The sequence below is a fragment of the Schistocerca cancellata genome, chromosome 4 (genome assembly GCF_023864275.1).
Source record: "Schistocerca cancellata isolate TAMUIC-IGC-003103 chromosome 4, iqSchCanc2.1, whole genome shotgun sequence".
NCBI classification, from domain to species: Eukaryota; Metazoa; Arthropoda; class Insecta; order Orthoptera; family Acrididae; genus Schistocerca; species Schistocerca cancellata.
In genome coordinates this window covers 339039182-339061059 of record NC_064629.1, presented here as the reverse complement: position 1 = coordinate 339061059, position 21878 = coordinate 339039182, and the positions used below count along the sequence as shown (strand labels likewise).

General features: G+C 38.0%; 1 protein-coding gene across 2 annotated transcripts in view; it reads right to left on the bottom strand.

Moving 5' to 3' along the window:
- Positions 1-230: 230 nt before the first annotated feature.
- Positions 231-21878, bottom strand: part of LOC126183629 (protein inturned) — a 287053-nt gene continuing 265405 nt past the window's right edge. The window contains exons 20-22 of one of the 2 annotated variants that reach the window (XM_049925751.1): positions 18120-18306; positions 15661-15806; positions 231-1156 (exon numbers count right to left, since the gene is read on the bottom strand). In XM_049925751.1, coding sequence (XP_049781708.1) covers positions 1045-1156; positions 15661-15806; positions 18120-18306 — 445 coding nt within the window. In that variant the 3' untranslated portion in view covers positions 231-1044. The remainder of the gene's footprint in view (positions 1157-15660; positions 15807-18119; positions 18307-21878) is intronic. The other variant, XM_049925752.1, reaches the window with a different exon arrangement.

Sequence of the window (21878 nt, the reverse complement as noted above, 5' to 3'; positions counted from 1 at the left end):
AAGAACTATCATGAAAATAATTCTCCATGAGACCAATCTCAATGGTCACTTCATCAATGACTCTGCCTCCCTTCTTCTCAGTATAACAAAAGATACATGTAATGTCAATGTGTCTTTTGCTGTCCATTGGTACAATATTCTTTCAGTGTGCAATTCTCAAGCTGTTCTGTATTGATCAGTGTTTGTATTTTAAACAGTGTGGAGTATCTGAAGGACACTCATTGACAACATTACAAATAGCTGCAAAAATGTGAGAACATGTGGAAATACTTTTTTTTTTTTGTATTCAGAAATGACTTTTATATGTGATATCAGCATTTAGAATTTCAATGTATTGTATGTCCAGTTTTCACAGAGAGCTCACTTTTATTCTTGACATTGTTCCTCCACTTGGTATGTGGACTGGACAAAGACTTCTGAGTTCTACATACAACCCTCCACAGATTTGTCATTCTATGGACAGCCTTATTACATTACTTACATCCACTGGCATATATTTCAAGAGTTTTTCTGTCTGTGCTTAACATGCTTCTTGTTCATAATAAATACTTTCTATACATCTCATCTTCATGGACGTCCTGAAATCAAGGATCTCCACAGTGACATTTCCAGTCAGTGAATCAGGCAACTTGTTGGCAGCTATACTTATTATTAACTGCATTAAATATGTGGCATGTTGGCAATGAGTCTTACATCACAATAATAATCATATTATCAGTTTGTTGCATACAGAAGACATGCTAATTTCTTATCTATTGAGAAATGTGGGTTTTACAAAACTTTCTGCAGCCCAATGTCTCCAAATTTCTGCAAATTGAATTTACATGTACGCATTTGGAAACAAACATTAGAGGCACTCTGGAGTGTAACTATTTTTTATACTGAAAATGCTTATAATTTTTTTTACACAAAACAGCCTATATTTACATATAACATTCATGAAATGTAATCCTTTGAGTAATTGTAAAAGTGTTGGTTTTAAATATGTGTAAGGCACTTCCGTGGATCAGTAGCTGGTACAATGTACCCCTATTCACACACAATTCAACCAGCAGCACTAAGTGCAAGTCTGAATGCAATTTCCACCATGTTCTGTGATGCACAGTCTTGATAACACACATAAACTTCTCGGGGATGAGGAGTGAAAAACAGCCTCCTGAAAACAGAAACAAATTTATTTTTACAAAATATGTTAAGAGAGTGTTATACAATATGAACATTCTGTCTTCATTCAAGAGCCACTCTTTTATTGTAAAATGTAATATGTGCTTTAGTGGCATCCAGCGGTCATCTTGCAAGTGTATTGTTTTCAACACTTTACATTGTTCTTGACACATACTGGGAAAAAAACTGAACAGTTTTCAGTTGAAGTGACAAAAAATAGAAAGTTAGAACTGTCATGATTAAAAGAATGCAGATGACATTTAAAGACTATTCTCAGAATTTATTTGTGACACAAGCAAGTTAATATATTAAATTAAAAACATCAATTAGCACAGCAGTAGGAGATTTATGAAAAGGTATAAAAATTTGTACAAGATTCAAAAGCTTTGTGATGAAATCAATACATGTCAGAGAAAGTTCACTTAAGCATAGACCAATAAACAAGAAATGTGCCAATAGCGGCTGTCTTCAGCCACTGTCTAGGGGAAAAATGTGTTTACAGGCTTTTTGTTATGTCCTCTGAACATCGTTTCAAATATGTATGATGAAACTGGTAAATTAATGTCCCAGAATGTAACACCAGAATTTAGTGTATTAAGGGTGTATATGACTTGTTGCTTTGCAGTATATCTTTTTTTTAATTAGTCTTTTGGATTTCATTTAACTGGGATGGGATCTTAACTAAGGTGATTTCTTCATGAAATGTTTTTAATGCTCTACTTGAATCTTCTCAGATTGGTTTGTTGGTTGGTTAGTTACCTAATTAGTTACATGTTCAATAGTTTGTTTGAATGATTCTTTTATCTAAACATCGCTGAATGAGTCAGTTTACAGGATATGTAGACATGATTAGTGTTGACATTAATAAAATTTTTATTTTCTAGTCCCACTCATGCATAGACAGATTTTTTTTATTACAGACTACCAGTTTTTAAGTAAAAACACATAAATGGAATAGGAGTAGTTTTCCAGGAGAAATGGTTTAAGGTGAGATTTAAAATATGCTTTGCCACCTGTCATACATTTTATGTTATTAGGCAAATTATCAAAAATTTTTGTTTCAACATTTTGAACTACTTTCTGAGCCACTGACAATTTTAATAATGGGCAATAAAGGTCTTTTTCCCTCTAGTGTTGTAGGTATGAACTTCAATATTCTTCTCAAACTGTGATGGATTATTTATGAAAAATTTCATTAGCAAATATATGTATTGTGATGGTGCAGCCAAAATGCCTAACTGCTTGAAGAGGTACATCTTCATGATGACCATAAGTGAACACCATGTATAATTCTTACTGCCTGCTTTTGCACTACCAGTGCTTTCTTTCTGTGTGATGAGTTAACCCAGAAAATTATTCCATAAGACATTATTGTATAGAAATATACAAAATATATCAAAAGATGCTTATTTGTTTGTTTCTATGACTGGCAATTATATAAGCAGCAAAGAATTTAATCATTTGAGCAGCTCAGTAACATGCTTCTTCCAGTTCATGTTTTCACCAATATGTACATCAAAAATACATCTTTTTGGAGTATTCTACCCTGTTTACTGACTCCTGTTAATGTGCTACATCCATTTTTGGTATGACTGTGTGTTTTTTCTTAAAATTAAGTCTATTTTTAAAGAACCCCTTAATAATTCCTTGAAAAACATCATTAACAATATCTTCTGTTGTTTTCCCTCAAATGGGATTTATTAAAGTACTTGCATTGTCAGCAAAAAGTACCAATTCTGCTTGATGAATGTTGAGTAGAAAGTCATATACATATATAAGGCATAACAGTGGACACAAAATCGGACCTTGTAGGATTCTCTTCATGATTTCTCCCCAGTCACAAAAATTTTCTTTCCTTCCAACATTGTTTGAAACATTCAGCACAACTTTCTGCATTCTGATGCCCTTCCTATCACTGCCTCTTTTCCCTGGGAAGGAATTTGTGTACCCCATCCGTCTGTGTCAAGTTTTGTCCCATGTGAAACTGTGAGAACATTTTTGAAATGTTTGCAAATTGTGTAACTGATGCAGGATGTGGGTTCAAGCTGGGTTTTCACCTTGCCTGATGCCAGAAACTGCCTAAAAACCACAACCAAGCTGAATGGCCCATGGTGCCCTCATCCTCAATCTGCCAAGTGGACTCAGTATGGGTGTACTGTATTTTAATTCTATTGATTTCAGTAGAGGATGTTTGTGCCACTTATAGTTGCTTAAAGTTTTGTTGAATGCCATTTTTAATATATTTCCTTGCTTCTTCAACTGAACTACTGAATTTTATATTTGCTGCTACGTACAAAAACTGATTGTTAAAAATAATGGCAACTTGTGAATTACCAGTCAAAACATTGTCATTTAGTGTTATTGTTGAGGCATATTGTACACTGACTGGTTATGCTGCCTCCTCTTTCACAATATCCCATGTAGTTTTAATCTTATTGTCTGCATTATTAACTCGTATGAAGATGTGCATATATCTGGAAATTTCAATAACTTAAAATATTACAGTATCTTTTACAAAATGTAAATAACCTTGCATCTTCCCCTATTCTGGCCTTTATAGAAATTTCTTGTTTCTCTTACATGATATTTTGACCCTAGTTAGCTATAGCTTAACTCATTTTTTTCCTTTTTCTTGTTTTTAATGGACTTTGTAGATAACTTTCAAATACTGACACAAAATTAGTGTGTACTATATTAAATTTCACATTGAAGTCTCTTTCCACATATATACTTCATACCATACTATCTTGTTTAGCTTAGTCTTAAAATGATGTGCCCTGTTTCATTATTAAGCCTTACAGCTGTGTATGAATATGCCTCAGAGCTGTATGGTGAAATATTCTCTATGATGATAATACGGATGTTTGAAGCCATGCAGTTTTTCCATTGTGATAATATAAATAGTTTATAAGAAGTATTTTGTTCATAAACAGAGTTGGAAGAACTCCCTGGAAGTCTTTTCACACCTGAGATGTTACTAAGAGTATTGTGTTTATTTCCATTAATTGAGCACCATTATCGGACAGTTCATTAACAATTTGGTACACATTAATTGTTTCAACCTGTGCACTGTCTACAAAAATGTTACCAGTCAACTGACCCAAAAGGATATTTTGTGACTAAAATTGCACTCAGTACTATATATAAATGTTTTGCAATGTTTTACACTGTTAATCCTATGACAAACACAGGGTACAGTTAGTTAATCTCATGATATTTTGTTGTAACACACTTTACAAATATCTTGTACAACACTTTCACTGAACAATTTTAAGAAAATACTAACATTTGTATAATATTTATCAATTGGGATTAGGATGCTTCATTGAATAAGCTGAAGACCTGTTTTATCTTGTATACTGTTGTTAGTTGGTGAGATATTTATGAAGGTGGAAGCACTGATGGTGTTAGGAACCTGATGATTTTAAGGGTGTATGAGAGTTTTAAAGTTTTTGGTTAATAATGATGATGTATGGAGTTTGTGATAGAGAGTAAATATTGATGAAGTTATGAAGTACTGATGAAGCTGGAGATATAAGGATAGTAATTGTACAGGCACAGAAAGTTGTGATGATGTAGAATGTATGAGGATACAGTTATACAGAAAAGAGATTTGCTGTATTAAGTAAAACCACTACAATAAGCTAATGTGAGACTGAGGATATGAATTGCTCTTGGGTCTGGTGTAATTTGTAAAAACAATGATGAGACAAAGTAATGCCATACATAAATGAATTCTGTAACTCTAAAAGTACTTAAATAAACTAAATGTGCTTTTGGAAAAATACATATTTGCATCATAGTAATATATATTGTTTTAATGTAGTTGGCACTTGTAATAACTTCAGAGGGAGCATTAGGCAACATTATAGCAAAACAAGGGAAAGGAATACAATAGAAGACAAATGGGTAGCTTTGACAGATGGAATATGGAAGGCAACAAAATATCACACAGCTAGAAACACAAGGCCTAGCAGAAATCCCTAAATAATACAGGAGATATTGAAGGTATTTGATGAAAGTGGAAAATATGAAAATGCTGCACATGAAACAATTGAAAGGAAATACAGGCATCTAAAACTGAGACTGATAGAAAGTATTAAGTGGCTAAGATGGGCTAGCTAGAGGACAAATGGAAAGCTGTAGAAGCATGCATAACTAGGGGAAAGATAAATGCCTCATGTAGCAAAATTAATGAGACCTTTGGAGAAAAGAGAAGCTGCTGTATGAATAGCAAGAGCTCAGTCAGCAAGCCAGTACTAAGCAAAGAAGGAAGCAAGGAACATGGAAAGAACATTCAGGGTTTGACTATTGTATGTACAAATGAAAGGGGCACGTAAAATACAAATAATGCTGATAAATATAGGTTTGGAAACCAACGGTAAGATTGAGTACATGAACAACTTATAACAGGGTTCCTGAAGAATCAAACTGTGGATATGTACTTGAGAATAAACACATTACAACAAGTGTTTTACATGACCACCTTTCATGAGCAGGCAGGTTTCAGCATGTTTCCTTGTCATTGCCTGTATACATTCAAAAATCCCAGATGTGTTCCAATTGTACTGACAACCATCCCCAATGCGATCCCAGAGTTCGTTGGCAATATCGACAGGGCTGGAATACACAAAAGCTTTTAAACCACCTCACACAAAAAAATCCAACAGGTACAAGTCGAGAGACCTGAGAGACCACAGTCATGATGATGTTTGGTTTGTGGGGTGCTCAACTACACGGGCATCAGCGCCCGTACAAAGACCCAATTTGTACACAGTCCAATTTTAATACAATCCAATCTAGCCACTGTCATAAATGATGATGAAATGATGAGGACAACACAAACATCCAGTCCCTGGGCAGATAAAATTCCCAACCCAGCTGGGAATCGAACCCAGGAACCCGTGATCCAGATGCAGCAACACTAGCCACTAGAACATGAGCTGCAGACGAGAGACCACAGTACTGGCGAGCCACATCTAATACACTTGCTGTCAAAATACTATTTACCAGTACTTAATTATCTGGAATGATGATAAAATCAAACAACCCCAGTTTCTCTCTATGTAATTTATGCCTCACTTGTGGTGTTTCAAAATACACGTAACCTTAAACATTAACAGTGTTGTAATATTAGCATGACTGCATTTGTGCATACATTATATTAGGGAAACTTTTTTATTTGTACCTATAATAGTCAAACATCCTGTGCACTGGGGTCTGTATAAAGGAACAAACTTGAAGAAAATATTACAGAAAGAGAAGAGGAAGTAGGTGAAGATATATGGGAGATATAATGTGAGAAGAATTTGACAGAGCATTATTACTTGAGTCTAGCTGGCACCATGTAGGACATAGGCATGTGTCTGCATTCATGCACACATGCTTGTGTGCATGTGTTATTTTGCTCTAGCTCGTCAAATGATAAAATCCACAAGACAGCAAGTTTTCTTTGTTTTTTTTTTTTTTTTTTTTTTTTTGTGTGTGCATATCAACAACTTAGTGTTTTTGCTTTCCAGTGAGTGGTTTCCTTTAATCTTAATATGGAAAGTTAATTTCACAGTGCACAAGAAAACATGTACTCTAGATGTAAAACTGGCAGACCTGACCCTATAAAGAGAAGCACTTTCAGTTTCCTACTTATTAAAAAATTCCTGCTTCCAGTTGCAATTTTTATTTAATTTTACTTATGCACAACACATTCTCAGAAATAATTCCCATTGTCAAGTGTGTTTTATTATGGTCTGATGGTGTCTTAAGTGTCATGCTTGATGGGGTGTTTGTGAGTTGCTACATTGTAATGGTGACTTTACTGTAATGTAAATGTGCAAAACTTATGATGTTCATTGTCCTATATATACTGGCAAATGGGAAAGTAATTGAATCTACAAAATTATGAGCTGCTTCTTACATAGCAACTCACACTTGTCACTAACACAGTTCACTGCAAAGTATCATATGTACAATACTTTCACATTTGACACTAAGTATTGGTAAAATTGTTCGCGTATTTAGATTACAGTACAATCACCACAATGAAGCAGCAGCTCATACACAGCAAGCATCACACTTGAAGATTTCACAATAAAGTGAGCAAACACATTTGATGATGACAATTATTTGCCATAATGTGTCGCGCACAAAATAAATAAAAATTGTGACTTCCATACACAATGAAACTATTACTTTTCATCATTATAAACTTATTTTACAATGGGTAAAATGAAATTATAAAAATCAGACCTAAATCGGCTCTGCTGCCCACAGTAACTTCATGACTATTGTGTATTTTGTGTTATATGACAAATTTGTTTTATTCCTAAAAACTGATTATGACCACAAAAAATTCACCAGCAAAACTATTGGTGGAAGAATGAAGAACATACTGTATGATGACACCACAGACAGAATGAGATTCTGTGTTTCTGTTGTCTTTTTTCAAGTGTCAGATGCAGAAGGATGTAAGTAATTGCCTGCTGCTGTCAAATTGCCAGAATCAGCAAAAGCAACAAAATCGATTCTGCACAATTGGTTGTAAATCATTACTGGAATGCTGCAAGTTTAATAATGGGCACACTACTATTTTATTACTGGAGTGAACATGAACTCCACTGACAGAATTTATGAGGTTGTTCAGTAACAATATAATCAAAGGATAGTTACTACTCACCATATGGTGGAGATGCTGAGTTGCAGAAAGGCACAACAAAACGACTGTCTCACAATTAGATTTTGACCAAGCGTTTTTTCTTTAAGCAAGAGAGGATGCGTTAATATTTCTGGAAAACCTGTTGACAGCCCAAAGCTGGGGTGTTGGTCACAGGAACAATGCTTATATAAAGCAAAGTTACAGATGGTGTGTGACGAAAATGTATGTGATGTATCATGAGGAGTTAAGCAATGCTCAGACATTTGAAGTTCTGAGGACAAGCTTGCTATAGCAATACTGGAAGAAAAATAACTGTAGATATTACCAAGAGCAATTAAATCACAGAAACAGGGCAAGTCCATTGAGTTTTGTGGACAGGATAAAGAAGCTTAAGGTCAATATGTAAGTTGATGATGAGTAATGACACTATTAAGGTCCTTTGGCAGGAAGCAGAACAGGATGCAGTTTTGTGGGGATTCTCACCAGATGTATCATGAAAGGTACGGGCAGAGTTTCATAAAGACATAGTTGGAGCAATAAGTATAGTAACAGATTTGGAGGAGATAGATGCATCGACCCAGTCCCACAGATGTCATGTGTGACCCTTATGAGTAGTCATGCCACATACAAGGAGATTGCTGTCAGCTGCAGTGTAGGAAATGTGAAAGAGTAGGGCATCAGAAATGAGACTGTAGGCATAATAGGGCACATGACAGAAGGACAAGGAATGGGAATGGTAAGCTGCTGTTAAATGACAATGAGGCCTCCAGGGGCACTGAGTGGGGCTCCCAATAAATTTTAGCATGCTTAAAACATGTGCAGAAGCAGAATTTTGGTTAATAGGATGGAAGGGAATGTAATTTTCTATTGGGCACAGGTGCCCATGTGCCTGTCGAAAGTTTTGACATCATAGGAAAGAGGCTTAATGAACCCACCACAACATGAGCTGCATGGGGTGGATGGTAGTGATGTACACTTACTGGGATCAGTGAGACTAAATTTTCAGATACAGACAAAGCATTTCTAGGGGTGCATGGAAGTTGGCCTCAGGTAGGTGACGGTTATTGCACAATCTTAGCATTAGATTTCCTATATGAAAAATCACCCTAAAATTGACCTTGGACAGCATATAGTGCCCTCTATGGGGTGGATGGTAGTGATGTACACTTACTGGGATCAGTGAGACTAAATTTTCAGATACAGGCAAAGCATTTCTAGGGGTGCATGGAAGTTGGCGTCAGGTAGGTGACGGTTACTGCACAATCTTAGCATTAGATTTCCTATGTGAAAAATCACCCTAAAATTGACCTTGGACAGCATATAGTGCCCTCTATGGGGAAATTGCTGCCACTGAACACTGCCGCACAACCACAAGGTTCATCTCTCACGACAGTGGAACCAATTACGCTGTACGGAAGGCCACTAAAGATAAATTTGCACAATAAAGTACCATAAGGTATAGGAAAATCACTGAGGGTTAGCATTTGCCAGAAAACATATTGTGTGTGGTTGTGCCACAAAAAGAGAATGATGAGTTGGATAAAATATGATGTTTTGTATGCAAGAGTGTTGGAGACATACAGGAGATGGATGGTTACCAGGTAGAGCCTGTCATAATATATTACTTTGAGACAGAAGACATGGACATGTCTAAAGGGTTGTTAGTCACCAATTTGGAGTTTTCGGAGGAAAATGATCTGGGTAGGACAAACTCAGACCCTAAGCATACGCAAGCCACCACTTTAACTGCATTAAATGAGAAAGTAAAACATCTGGAAGGAACAGAAAAATTAGCAATGGACCAGTTGTTAGAGTTTGAGGACCTAATTAATCAACATGGGTCTTTGCCAGTGACCCCAGTGACACAGCATAGAATCTCAACTGGGAATGAGCAACTTGCATATAGTAAACCATACCACATACCTCTAATACCAACAACTGGTGATGAAGGAGTTTATCAATTAACAGTTATGGGATAGTACTATTGAGGACAGTGCCAGCCCCTGGGGTGCACCAGAGGTGAACGTTATAAAGAAGAGTATGAACAGAATCAAAGCTTATCATTTTTGCTGTAATTACAGATATCCTAATAACTGTATGATTATGCATGCTTGTCCAATCCAAAATATAACAGAAACATTGGGCAATTTGGGGCAGTGGGGATATTTTCCCACCATGGCTCTGTGGAGTGGCTATCATCAGTTGGAAAGTGGCACCAGACGAACAGCCAAAAACAGCACTTACAGATCCTTCGAGACATTGCCAATATCATTGTGTGCCATTTAGGTTACAGAATACACCAGCTACATTTCAGTTACAGAATACACCAGCCACATTTCAGCATTTGGTAAATGGAGTTTTACGAGGGTTAAAATGAAAGCAGGGTATGGCATATTTTGATGATACAACTGTCATTGCATTGGATATAGAAGAACATGTGTTATGGCTACGAGAGGCGTTTAAGAGGTTATGTGCAGTGCACCAAATACAGTATGGAGAAGTTTCATTTTCCATTACAGGAAGTATGATATTTAGGACATGTGAATAGTCATTATGGATTTCAATCAGATCGTAGCTTAATAAAGGCCATGCTGGATTTTACAATGCACTGTACGGATAAGGAGTTAAAGTCTTTTTTTGGGTTTAGCAAATTGTTGTAGAAAGTTTGTTCTGAAATTTGCAGAAATAGAGCAACTTCTCACTCACTTATTGAAAAAAATGAGTAAAATTTCTTTAGATGTTAGAGTGCGAAGATCTGTTTGGTAAATTAAAAGAATTGTTGGCAACTGGTCTGGTGTTGATTTTTCCTAGCTATAGGAAAGAATTCATCTTGTCATGTGATACAAGCAATCATGCACTCAGCTGTGTACAGAGTCAAGAAGCAAACGGGGCAAAGCATCTGGTGCCCTATGTCTCATGTCAATTAAATACAGTGGAAAGTAATTATTCTACTACGTAGAAGGAAATGTTGAGCCTCATGTATGGCATACCATGCTTCTGATGTTATTTATATGGTGGGAAATAACTAAGAGCAGATCACGCAACATTAAAGTGGCTACTAGTGTTGAAAGATCACCAAGCAGATTAACATGTTGGGCATTCAAACTTAATGAGTTTGACTTTAAAGTAATCCATCAACCTAGCAAGAATCATGGGAATTCAGATGACCTCAGTGGAAAGACTGGTATGTTACAAAGAGGAGGTAAAAAAAATAAAAAAAATAAAAAAAAAAACAAAAAAAGGGGGTGTGGGGGAACTTGGACCTGATGTAGTGGTTTCAACCATGCAGTGGGAGGAAGGAAGTAAGTATTGAGACAATCACGTATTCATGTATTAGTAGGAGAGGAGGGATGAAAAAACACGGAACAGCACATGGCCAAACTGTACTGGTGGCAAAGACATAAACAGGATGTGAAGCAGTGTACCATGTGCACACCAATTTCATATTTGAGTTAATGAAATAGCGTTGTCATTTATTGCTTATTCATAAGTTAAGAGCAAGTATGTTACATCTACAGTCCAATGGGAGAACAGCGCAATTTCATCAGAGAATACAGAAGATGGTAAGACATGATGAAAAAAAGTCATCATAATAATTGGAATACACTGTTGAAACATATACTTCTAAGATTCACAAAAGAGCAGGACTATCAGGGTATTAGGTAGTATATGTGTGGAAAATGCCACCGCCATTCGAGGCAGTGAAGCAAAAAGCAGGGGAGAATAGCGAGTCAGTATGGGATTCTGCAAAACTTTACAGGAGGTGTGGAAGCAAATTCAGAAAGCCAATACAAAATTCCTTGAATGTCAGAAATGGATGGGACAATGGAATGTGAAGCAACCTGAATACTATAAAGAACAATTGATGATGTTAATGGCACCATACACCCTGAAGCAATAGACACAGAAATTCTCACTCATTATCACAGTCCATATCAAATGATTGAAATGATGTCACCAGAGCATATGAAGCTACACCTTCCTGGTCATACTACAGCTGTCCACATTGGTCATCTCTATCCCTTTAGGGGCCCATCAGACTCTTTACTGTCATTAATGGTGCCAGTCTCATAAAAGGGGGAAGGCACGGCAACAGGTAAAGCAGACTATGCATACCTTGTCATATGCATTTAAACTCAGTGTTAAGTCAATGTGGAGCTGAAGGTCTGGTGTATTTATTTTCTTATTTATTTATTTTTCCACACATAATTGTACGAGTGGGTTGTTCCGTTTATATGTATATGTATTTTGCTTGACTGTACCAAAGTCATGGAGTGTTGAGGGTGACCATACCACTGTATGGTTGCAGACTGATGGTCAGATGTTTTCCAGTAACAAGTTAATTTGGAAGTTATAACGTGTGAATGAATTTCATTCTTGTGGTATGTGAACAGTTATTTGCGGAGATATCACGCATGTTGTTTATTTGAATTGATTTGTCTCATTAGTGTAGTAATTTGGGAGACTGTTTCATAATGAACTTCAGATGACAGGAGATGGAATTTCTTTATTTGTTTATTTATTTGTATATGAGAAAGTATAGTTACGAATATTTTGGTGATGTAGATTTAGACAGAACAATGGGAGAGAAGTAACTTGCAGCTGTCACATGGTTTGGCATTACACATGTTACAAAAGTCCAAACTATCATGAATACAAAAGAGAAAGAGTTGTTATCTGGAGAACAGCTGCAGAAGAATACCAATGAACTGTACTTCCTGAAGGCATGACCTCACTGGGCATACTCTGTATATGACCCAGTGGTAGTTATCATCACCTACTATGAGCAGGGAAGTTCGAAGGGAACAGAATGCTTTGAACTAAGCCACAGCGGGATACTTCCGAAGTCTTCCGAAGTAAGAGTGATTTCAGGTGTGCTGCAGTGGAGTGTCGTAGGACTGTTGCTATTCACAAAATATATAAATGATCTTGTGGATAACATTGGAAGTTCACTGAGGCTTTTTTTGGATGATGCTGTAGTATATCGAGAGGTTGTAATAATGGAAAATTGTACTGAAATGCTGGAGGATCTGCAACGAATTGACACATGGTGCAGGGAATGGCAATTGAATCTCAATGTAGACAAATGTAATGAGCTGCAAATACATAGAAAGAAAGATCATTTATCATTTAGCTACAATATAGAAGCTCAGCAACTGGAAGCAGTTAATTCCATAAATTATCTGGGAGTACGTATTAGGAGTGATTTAAAATGGAATGATCATATAAAATTAATCATTGGTAAAGCAGATGCCAGACTGAGATTCATTGGAAGAATCCTAAGGAAATGCAGTCCGAAAATAAAGGAAGTAGGTTACAGTACACTTGTTCGCCCACTGCTTGAATACTGCTCACTGGTGTGGGATCCATACCAGATAGGGTTGATAGAAGAGAGAGAGAAGATCAAATGGAGAGCAGTGCGCTTCGTTACAGGATCATTTAGTAATCGTGAAAGCATTACGGAGATGACAGAGAAACGTCAGTGGAAGACTGCAAGAGAGACACTCGGTAGCTCGGTACGGGCTTTTGTTGAAGTTTTGAGAACATACCTTCACCGAGGAGTCAAGCAGTATATTGCTTCCTCCTACGTATATCTTGCGAAGAGACCATGAGGATAAAATCAAAGAGATTCGAGCCTCCACAGAGGCATACTGACAATCTTTCTTTCCGCGAAGAGTACGAGACTGGAATAGAAGGGAGAACCGATAGAGGTACTCAAGGTATCCTCTGCTTGTGGAGTAGGGATGTAGATGTAGATGTAGTACAGAGTGGAGCATCTTGGGGCTGACTTGTTGACTTCCAGCAACAGTAACTGGGGCTGTGGCTCTGTTCCTAACACACACACACACACACTACTGTATTTGCCCAATAATTCTCTACAAATACTGCGAGCTAGGAACCTGACCTTCCTGAAAATACCTTAGATCTCACCACATTTGGCTCTCTCAAAGAGCCTATAGCTGCACAGACGCGGTGCATAAGTGCAGAACAGATGTTCCCACATATTCAGCCCTACTGCTAGATCATGATCACAGGAATATCACCTTCACGTGTAAATTTAATCCTGGTCCTCACTTAAACAGCCTACGACTATCAACAGGGGAGAATCATCCACCATACCAAACTTCCAGTGCAGATTACCTACCGACTGAATGGGTCACCCCTAGGGTTTGACCAGTTATGGATGTACCTATCTCCGTACATCATGTGACTGATTGAACAAAAAAGAAAAGACAATAAGTGCGGAAATTGCAAAGAAGAGTGCATGACAGTGTAAAGAGTACTATGTTATTTGATATAATTCACAAGTTTAGCAGCACCTCAGGTTTGGTGATAAAATCTTCCTATTGGGGATGACTGTTGTGGCTACACCCTACTGTGCAGACTTCACAACAAATGGAGAGGCGGGCAACCAAATTACCTATGAAACCTTGTTGCTGTGACTGGAATATTGTTGGCATAGCATGCTGCAAGAACCCCAGCCCGCTGCTGTGGGGAGCTGAATTTCCTCATCCCATGGCTCCACACTCCACTGCCTTTGTCACCTACATGACCAATGCTGGACAGAGAAACTCAGACCCTTGAAGTACCTTGTCCTAGACTACTGCTAATAACAAGACATACTCCACACCAGCCGTTGATCCCATATGGGCCAATTAGCTTCTATTACACCAAGCTGCGATATCTACTAGCTGCTGGTCTACCAGATGTTGCTAGACCTGATGTTTACAGGGCCTGAGCCAGAGCCACCAAGAGGAGACCACCATTACAATGCCTTCATATGGTCTCTGGGCTCCTCCACGGGGTCCCAGGTTCAGACACCTGGACACCAGCATGGTGTGCACCTGAATGACCTCTGGGTATGTCTGGCTGTCCAGCACATGTACCTGCCACCTGCCAGATACCTGATGTCAGTGTTGTGACTCAGTGCCAACACAAATGCTGCCACTTTGCTGAGGCAGCACTCACTCACACTGTGTACTACACTGCTGTGGACCGTGCAGTTCACCTTGCACTGTATTGAGGTAGCAACTTCTGCCTGAGGGTCTACATATGTCACCAAGTCGCTGTCACCAAGCTCTTTACAAGCGTCTTACTGGATAAAGGAGGTTATGGCTAACTGAACTCTTCTAATTCCACAAACACCGGGGGGACTGGTGTCATCAGTAAGCAACCCATCGACCTGCACATGTCATCCCGAGAAGACCCTCCTGAGATTTAAAGGTATTTGCATCCCTGACACTATCACAATTTGACAAGACAAGGATCTTGGTCCATGTGGCTACATAATGTGGCACAACTATAAAAGAAGGTTTCGAGGTTTAATTATGTTACAATTACTTTGACAGAGAATAGGAGTAGGGCATGGGGATGGGCTTCAGACACTCAATGTAAACACAGAAAATTTCTTGACAGCTGAGGGTCAATAGGAGTGGCAGTTTCAAGTGTGGTGTTGCTCCATCATGCCTGCTGAAGTTGTCATGCCTGGGACAGAACAGCACTGTGTTAGGCTGCCCACACATGCAATAATTTGACCCACCTCGAGAACTTTCTGGATTCTGCTGCCTTGCATATATAAAGTGGACACCTTGCTTATCCTGACAGTCAAAAGTTTTAACTGCTGAGGGCAATGACAGTGAGTGCTTATGAAAGTGCTAGGATGTTGTCTTAATTGACATGGCTTAAAAATTGAGAGCATTTTCCCCAAGATGTTACATATAGGAAAATAATGATGTTGATCATATGACTCCAAAACAAAGGAAAGTGCATGAATCTTAATACAGACAGGAGAAAGCAGTAAGAATGGATTCTATGTTAGCAGCAAGAATGGATTCTATGTTACTCACCCTACAACCCAGTATGTCACTGTGGATGCTGATTTTCTTCCATTTTGTGACTGCTGCATGTTCATCTCAAACAACATGCCACATTCTTTAATAGCAACCAATGCTTTGTTTATGATGGCCTTGTTTATTTCCTGATTCATGAGTTTCTGAAGCACAGATAACATGGAAAAAAATCACTAAATTTCCATAACCATGTCCACTTGGAAAAGTAACTGAATACAAATTGATAGTACATGTGTGAGTACAAAAATATATTTTTACTGAAGACAGATGCTACAGACTGATAACTCTGTGTGTATGATATACAAACAAATTTTAACCACTCCTGAAGCAAGAGAATTCTGTGCCTATTGCAATTACACAAATCTTGGAAAAATTACTTGCTGTCAGTGATAGTTCAAATGTAAGTTTGTGGATCACAATTGCCTGTTATGCAGCAGGAGAAATACTTGATTAGCTAGCTGCAAAGTGTGGTTTTATGCTGTGCATCTGTATGTATTGTTCAAAGTTACCAGTTTAGGTTTTTAGGAAGCAACTTAGGTATGAATACCACTGTAACAAAATTATATCAGAACAACGATGTAAGGAAAAGACAGATTGCTATTTACTGTAAAGACGACACATTAAGTTGCAGACATGCACAACTAAAATATACTTACACATATAGCTTTCAGCCACAGCCTTAATTAGAAAAGGAAACACACACATATTGATTCACACAAACAAGCACCTCGCACACACATGACTACCATCTCTGGCAGCTCAGATTGGAATCAGTTGTCACATAGAATGGAAGCAGCAATCTGGAGGGGGTGAGGAAAGGGAAGGGATAGCAGTGTACAGATGGAGGGAGAGAAGAGCACTGTCTGGCAGTGTGTGCAGGGACCGGACTGCCAAAAGTGACAGTTGCATCCAGGTCAGAGCTGCCAGAGATGACAGTCACATGTGTGTGACACGTGACTGATTGTGTGAATGAATGTGTGTGTTTGTGTTTCCTTTTCTGATGAAGTCTTCTAGTTGTGCCTGTCTGCAACTTAATGTGCCATACAATAACTAGCAATCTATCTTTTCCTTACACTGTTGATATTCCAGTCTGGAGTTTCCTTTGTTTAATTATATCAAAACAAATTATTTTACTCAAATAATATTATGAAACATGACACACTGAGTTCATGGTTGATGGGAACCATGAGAATCCAGTTCTGAATGATTTTCCCATCCCTTAACCACTTTTGATGTTACTGATGTTTACCATTATTTTCACTTCAGCACCTACAGTTTTCATATACAATTTTTACATGTTGTTGCTGTGGTCTTCGGTCCAATGACTGGTCTGATGTGGCACTCTATATTAGTATATCCTGTGGGAGCTTCTTCAACTCTGCATAGCTGTTGCAACCTAGATTCACTTCAACCTGCTTACCGTGTAAAGCCTTGGTTTCCCTCTAAAATGTTTACACTTCCCACATTACCAAACTGATGATTCCTTGATGCCTCAGCAAGTATCCTATAAACTCATTCAGTCTACAGTCAAGTGTGTCACAAATTTCTTTTTTCTCTCATTCAGTTCAAGAGCTATTCATTAGTTATTCAATCTATCCATCAAACCTCCAACATTCTTCTGCAGCACCACGTTTCAAAAGGTCTACATCTACATTTATACTCCGCAAGCCACCCAACGGTGTGTGGCGGAGGGCACTTTACGTGCCATTGTCATTACCTCCCTTTCCTGTTCCAGTCACATATGGTTCGCGGGAAGAACGACTGTCTGAAAGCCTCCGTGTGCGCTCTAATCTCTCTAATTTTACATTCGTGATCTTCTCGGGAGGTATAAGTAGGGGGAAGCAATATATTCTCTTCTGATCTATACTGCACACTGTCCATGTTTTACTTCCATATAAGGATACACTGCAAACAAATACTTTTACAAAAGTCTTGCTAGCATACAAATTTATATTAACTATTAAAATACTTCTTTTTTCCAGAAATCTGTTTCTTGCTATTGTTAGTTTACATTCTATATCTTCTCTACTTTGAGCTTCATTTGTTAATTTGATGCCCAAACAGCAATGTCCATAAACTAATTTTACTGTTTCAAGTCATTATCTAATTCCATCTGCATCACCTGACTTAACTTTAGTACATTCTTTTACCTTCGGTTCACTTTTGTTGATCTTCATTTTATAATTTCTTTTCAAGAAACTATCCATTCCATACAAGTTAAATCTAACATTTCACTTCCTGTATTTATCCCTGCTATCTTCAGAATTTCAGAGTGTATTCCAATAAACACTGTCAAAAGCTTTCTTTAAATTTGAAAATGCTCTAGATATTTTTGTATATTTTAGAAAATCATGTAATGTCTCAAAACTTTTATATGTCTTTGGATTTTTTAAATGTGTTCGATTTGGTAGTTTATCATACACATAGTTAAAAAGTACATACAACAAAACCAATACCTTGAATGAAACAGTGTTTTGTAGAAGTTTGTGGATAGCTTGGCTGCTGAGTTTAAAGTTTGTGAGAATCTCCTGCATCTTTTGAGATTGCATTTGTTCACTGAAAACTGATGGCGATAAGAGAACACCTTCACAGATGTTAAGATCAACATAATGGAACAACACATTATCATCTCCTGTAGTTAGTCTGGAAGAAATGAAAATGCAAATATTACAATAAATCTTACATTTATTCCATTACAGACATGCGCCTCAGTCTTCTGAAAACATTTAACATCAAAATTCTGATTCATATCAACACCAGTTTTTCTAAATAAACAGCTCATTAAAGTATCTTATTTAATGATGTTTTCTGGCACAGTAATTAGTTCAGGGAGTCTTTTAGACTAAAAGCATGTATTAAGAGTAATAAGCAGTGTTCAGTCACTAATAATTTGTGTGTTTTACTTTGAACAAGTAAGCAGACTGACAAGAGGTTCACAACACACTTATGAACACAAGGTTTAATTCAATGACACACACTAGTATGAAAGTGAAACACTTACACGAAAAACATAGTTTAATAAAACTGAAGGTTGTTTAGAAAGGAATTCCTTAATGACACAAAACATCTGACACACACAGAACTTATTACTAAAGTTAAATTAAAAGCATTTTCCTTGGAAATTGTGTTAACACCATAAAGAATATATAACTAACAACAAATAGTACGTCTGGTGAAAAGATGATCATATCCATTACTAAACTTCAGCATTATTCTCTATTTCAGCATACTCAACAGTAAGTGGAAAGCACACTACCATACACACATTCCACAATCTGTAAACTGATTTTATATAAGTGACACATTCATCATCCATGCAGAATTTGAAGTCCATACCCTTTGACAAAACATAATTCAGTACCTGGCTTCTGCATCAATGCTTGAGCAGTGAACAACAAACAGTAGCCAATGCACGTAGTTTGCACAGAGAGCGTAATTTGGCCATTTTATTGTTCACTTCTTTCTGGAAGTGTACATTAACAATTTCTTTTCTGTCTGTCTTCAATATAACTTTTTATTTCTTTACTTTTTTGTATATTTTATGGACGTTAGTGATGTGCATTAGACGTTAGAAGCAAACAAGTAGTTCAGTCGGATTTAGTCATAAATATTGACTCTCAGTTTTTCAGACTATTAGACAGAACAGCTTTATAGATTTCCAAATCTTTCACTTGTTTAATTAGTTGTATCTATTAATAGAAGATGAGTAGGGACTACAAATGTCATGCAAGGGGAATTGGCCATGGAGGGAGTGGTTGCTTGTTCCTTGAAGCTCCTATGTTACAAGACTGACAAGAGTCTCCTAGGAAAATGGCAGACTGGTCCAAAAGGAAATCCACTGTAGACCCAGTATGTTTGCTCTGTGTGTGTGTGTGTGGGGGGGGGGGGGGGGGGGGAGGGGGGTGTTAGTGATATGGAAACAGTTTCACTGGAAGCTACTGAATACACTGGGCACAGCTGAGGTACATGTTGTATCAATGCTGACTGTTGTTTGGTGAAATATTAAATTCAGATTACAAGGATAGGCAGGACAACAACAGCAGTGGTGCATAATATCTAATGAGATAAATAGAGAGACAGAATGTGAAACAATGTGAGTGAAGATAAGAATAAAAGTTTGCTTCATACAGTAGTCAGACATTTTCATCATCTGTCCTTATCAGTGCTGCTGCCTTTTTAGGACCTGATGTTGGCCATAAAGCTGAAATCAGTAATCAGTTTAGATAAATTAAAATGTGACCACGATTGTGAATTCTACAGTTTATTTAGATATTAATGTCACCATTCTTCTGGGAAGGTCAAAATGACACCATTTCAAGCATTTAAGCACATAGTACCATCAGAATGAATTTTCACTCTGCACCTGAGTGTGTGCTGATATGAAATTTCCTGGTAGATTAAAACTGTGTGCCAGACTGAGACTCAAACTCGGGACCTTAGCCTTTCGCAGGCATGACATCATATCTCCTAAACTATGTCTCGTACAATGAAATAATTTTACAGGTACATACAGCTGTGTGTGTGTGGATCTATCAGCAAAATGTGTTGCAGATAGAGTTGGTAGTAAATAAGTAATAAATTAAAACATAATGCATAATTCAACAGTTTTTCATGCACCTCAGTGTTTATGACATCATATCTCCTGAGCTATGTGTCATTCAGTGATAATTTTCTCAAGTATACTCAGTGGTACGTATGAATACTTTCCGCAAAATGTTTTGTGAATACAATTATTAGTAAAGAAGTTATAATTAATAGGTCATGACTGATATGGCAGCTTTACTGCATGAACAGTGAAAATGTAGGAAGTGATAATTTTTTTTCCTTTCATCACTTGTGGTGGAGGGGGGAAAAGTGAGTAAGAAAAGTCTTGTAAAGGTTTTACATCATGTGTGAAGTTGCTTTCAAGTCGCTAATATAGTCTGGTTAAGTGTGTTCATAAACTATGCTTCCCTTATCCAAACCCTACCTCTTCAAGAGATAGATGGTTCTTATCCCCACTGTTGTTCTTTCGAAGCAGTAAGTGATATATGTATCAAGTTTGGTTGAAACTGATCAAGTGGTTTAGGAGATTTGGAATGAACAAACAAACAAACAAACAAACATACATACTTTCTCTTTTATAATTGTTGTGACTCGCCGATTATTCAAAGTGCCGCCGCGCAATTACGCACGTCCTCTACGTGCGGCGCTGTCTGCCAACCACGCAGCAGCTGCGCCACCTAAGCGGCCAGCCGAGCAGCAGCCGCTACACGGAGACTCGGTGTTTAATCGAATGCTGACTTGCACACATGTCAACTTATTCAGTGACTTATATGTGTTGTTGTGTTGTCCGAAATATATGTGTTAAATTTGAAGATTTAACAATTGGCGACGAGGTAGTGGATTTTTCCTTTTCACCGTTGACTCACAGGGTTCCTTGGCTACTGTCGACCAGCTCTTGCAAAATCTCCTTGAACAGCAAACGCTTCTAACAGCGGCGATTCACGATTTTGTCGCGGCGTCAAATGCGGGGCGTTTCTCGTCGTTGGCTGTATCTCCTTTTCCACCTTACGACGAGACGGCGGAAGACTGGTCTGATTATGAAAAACGTCTTCGACAGCACTTCTTGGCATTTCATGTCACGGACGAACAACCATGTAAGTCTCTGTTCCTTTCCTGGATTTCACCTCAATGTATCGTTTGTGGTCGCAACTGGCTCCTTTGAAGGATCCTGCGTCTTTGTCCTTTGCTGAAATGTGCTCACTTCTGTCTGTCTATTTTCAAAAGCAAACGCATGTAGTAGCCTCTCGTGTTGCCTTTTATCATTGTCAAAAACAATCAAATCAATCCTATCGCGCTTGGGTTGCTGAACTTCACGGCCTCAGTTGAAAGTGTCAATTTGTTACTGACATTCACAAAGAATCCTATGCCGATTCCATGGTACGGGATGCTATTATCCGGTCTGCGCCCGACAAAGAAGTTCGGCAACGTGCCCTTCAGTTGGCGAATCCGACTCTAGATGAAGTTCTCTCCATTGCGCAGTCTTTTGATATTTCTCACGCCGCTGGGGCGCAAATAGAAGTGTGGGGTGACATCGGGGAAATACAACCTCTGTGCGCTGTTGACGAAGCGTGCGGCGCGTCCCCGCCGGCCGACGTGGCCGCAGTACGCTCCCACGCGCAGCCTCGGCCTAGCCGTAAACAAACCACTAAGAAACTGCAGCAAAATCCCCG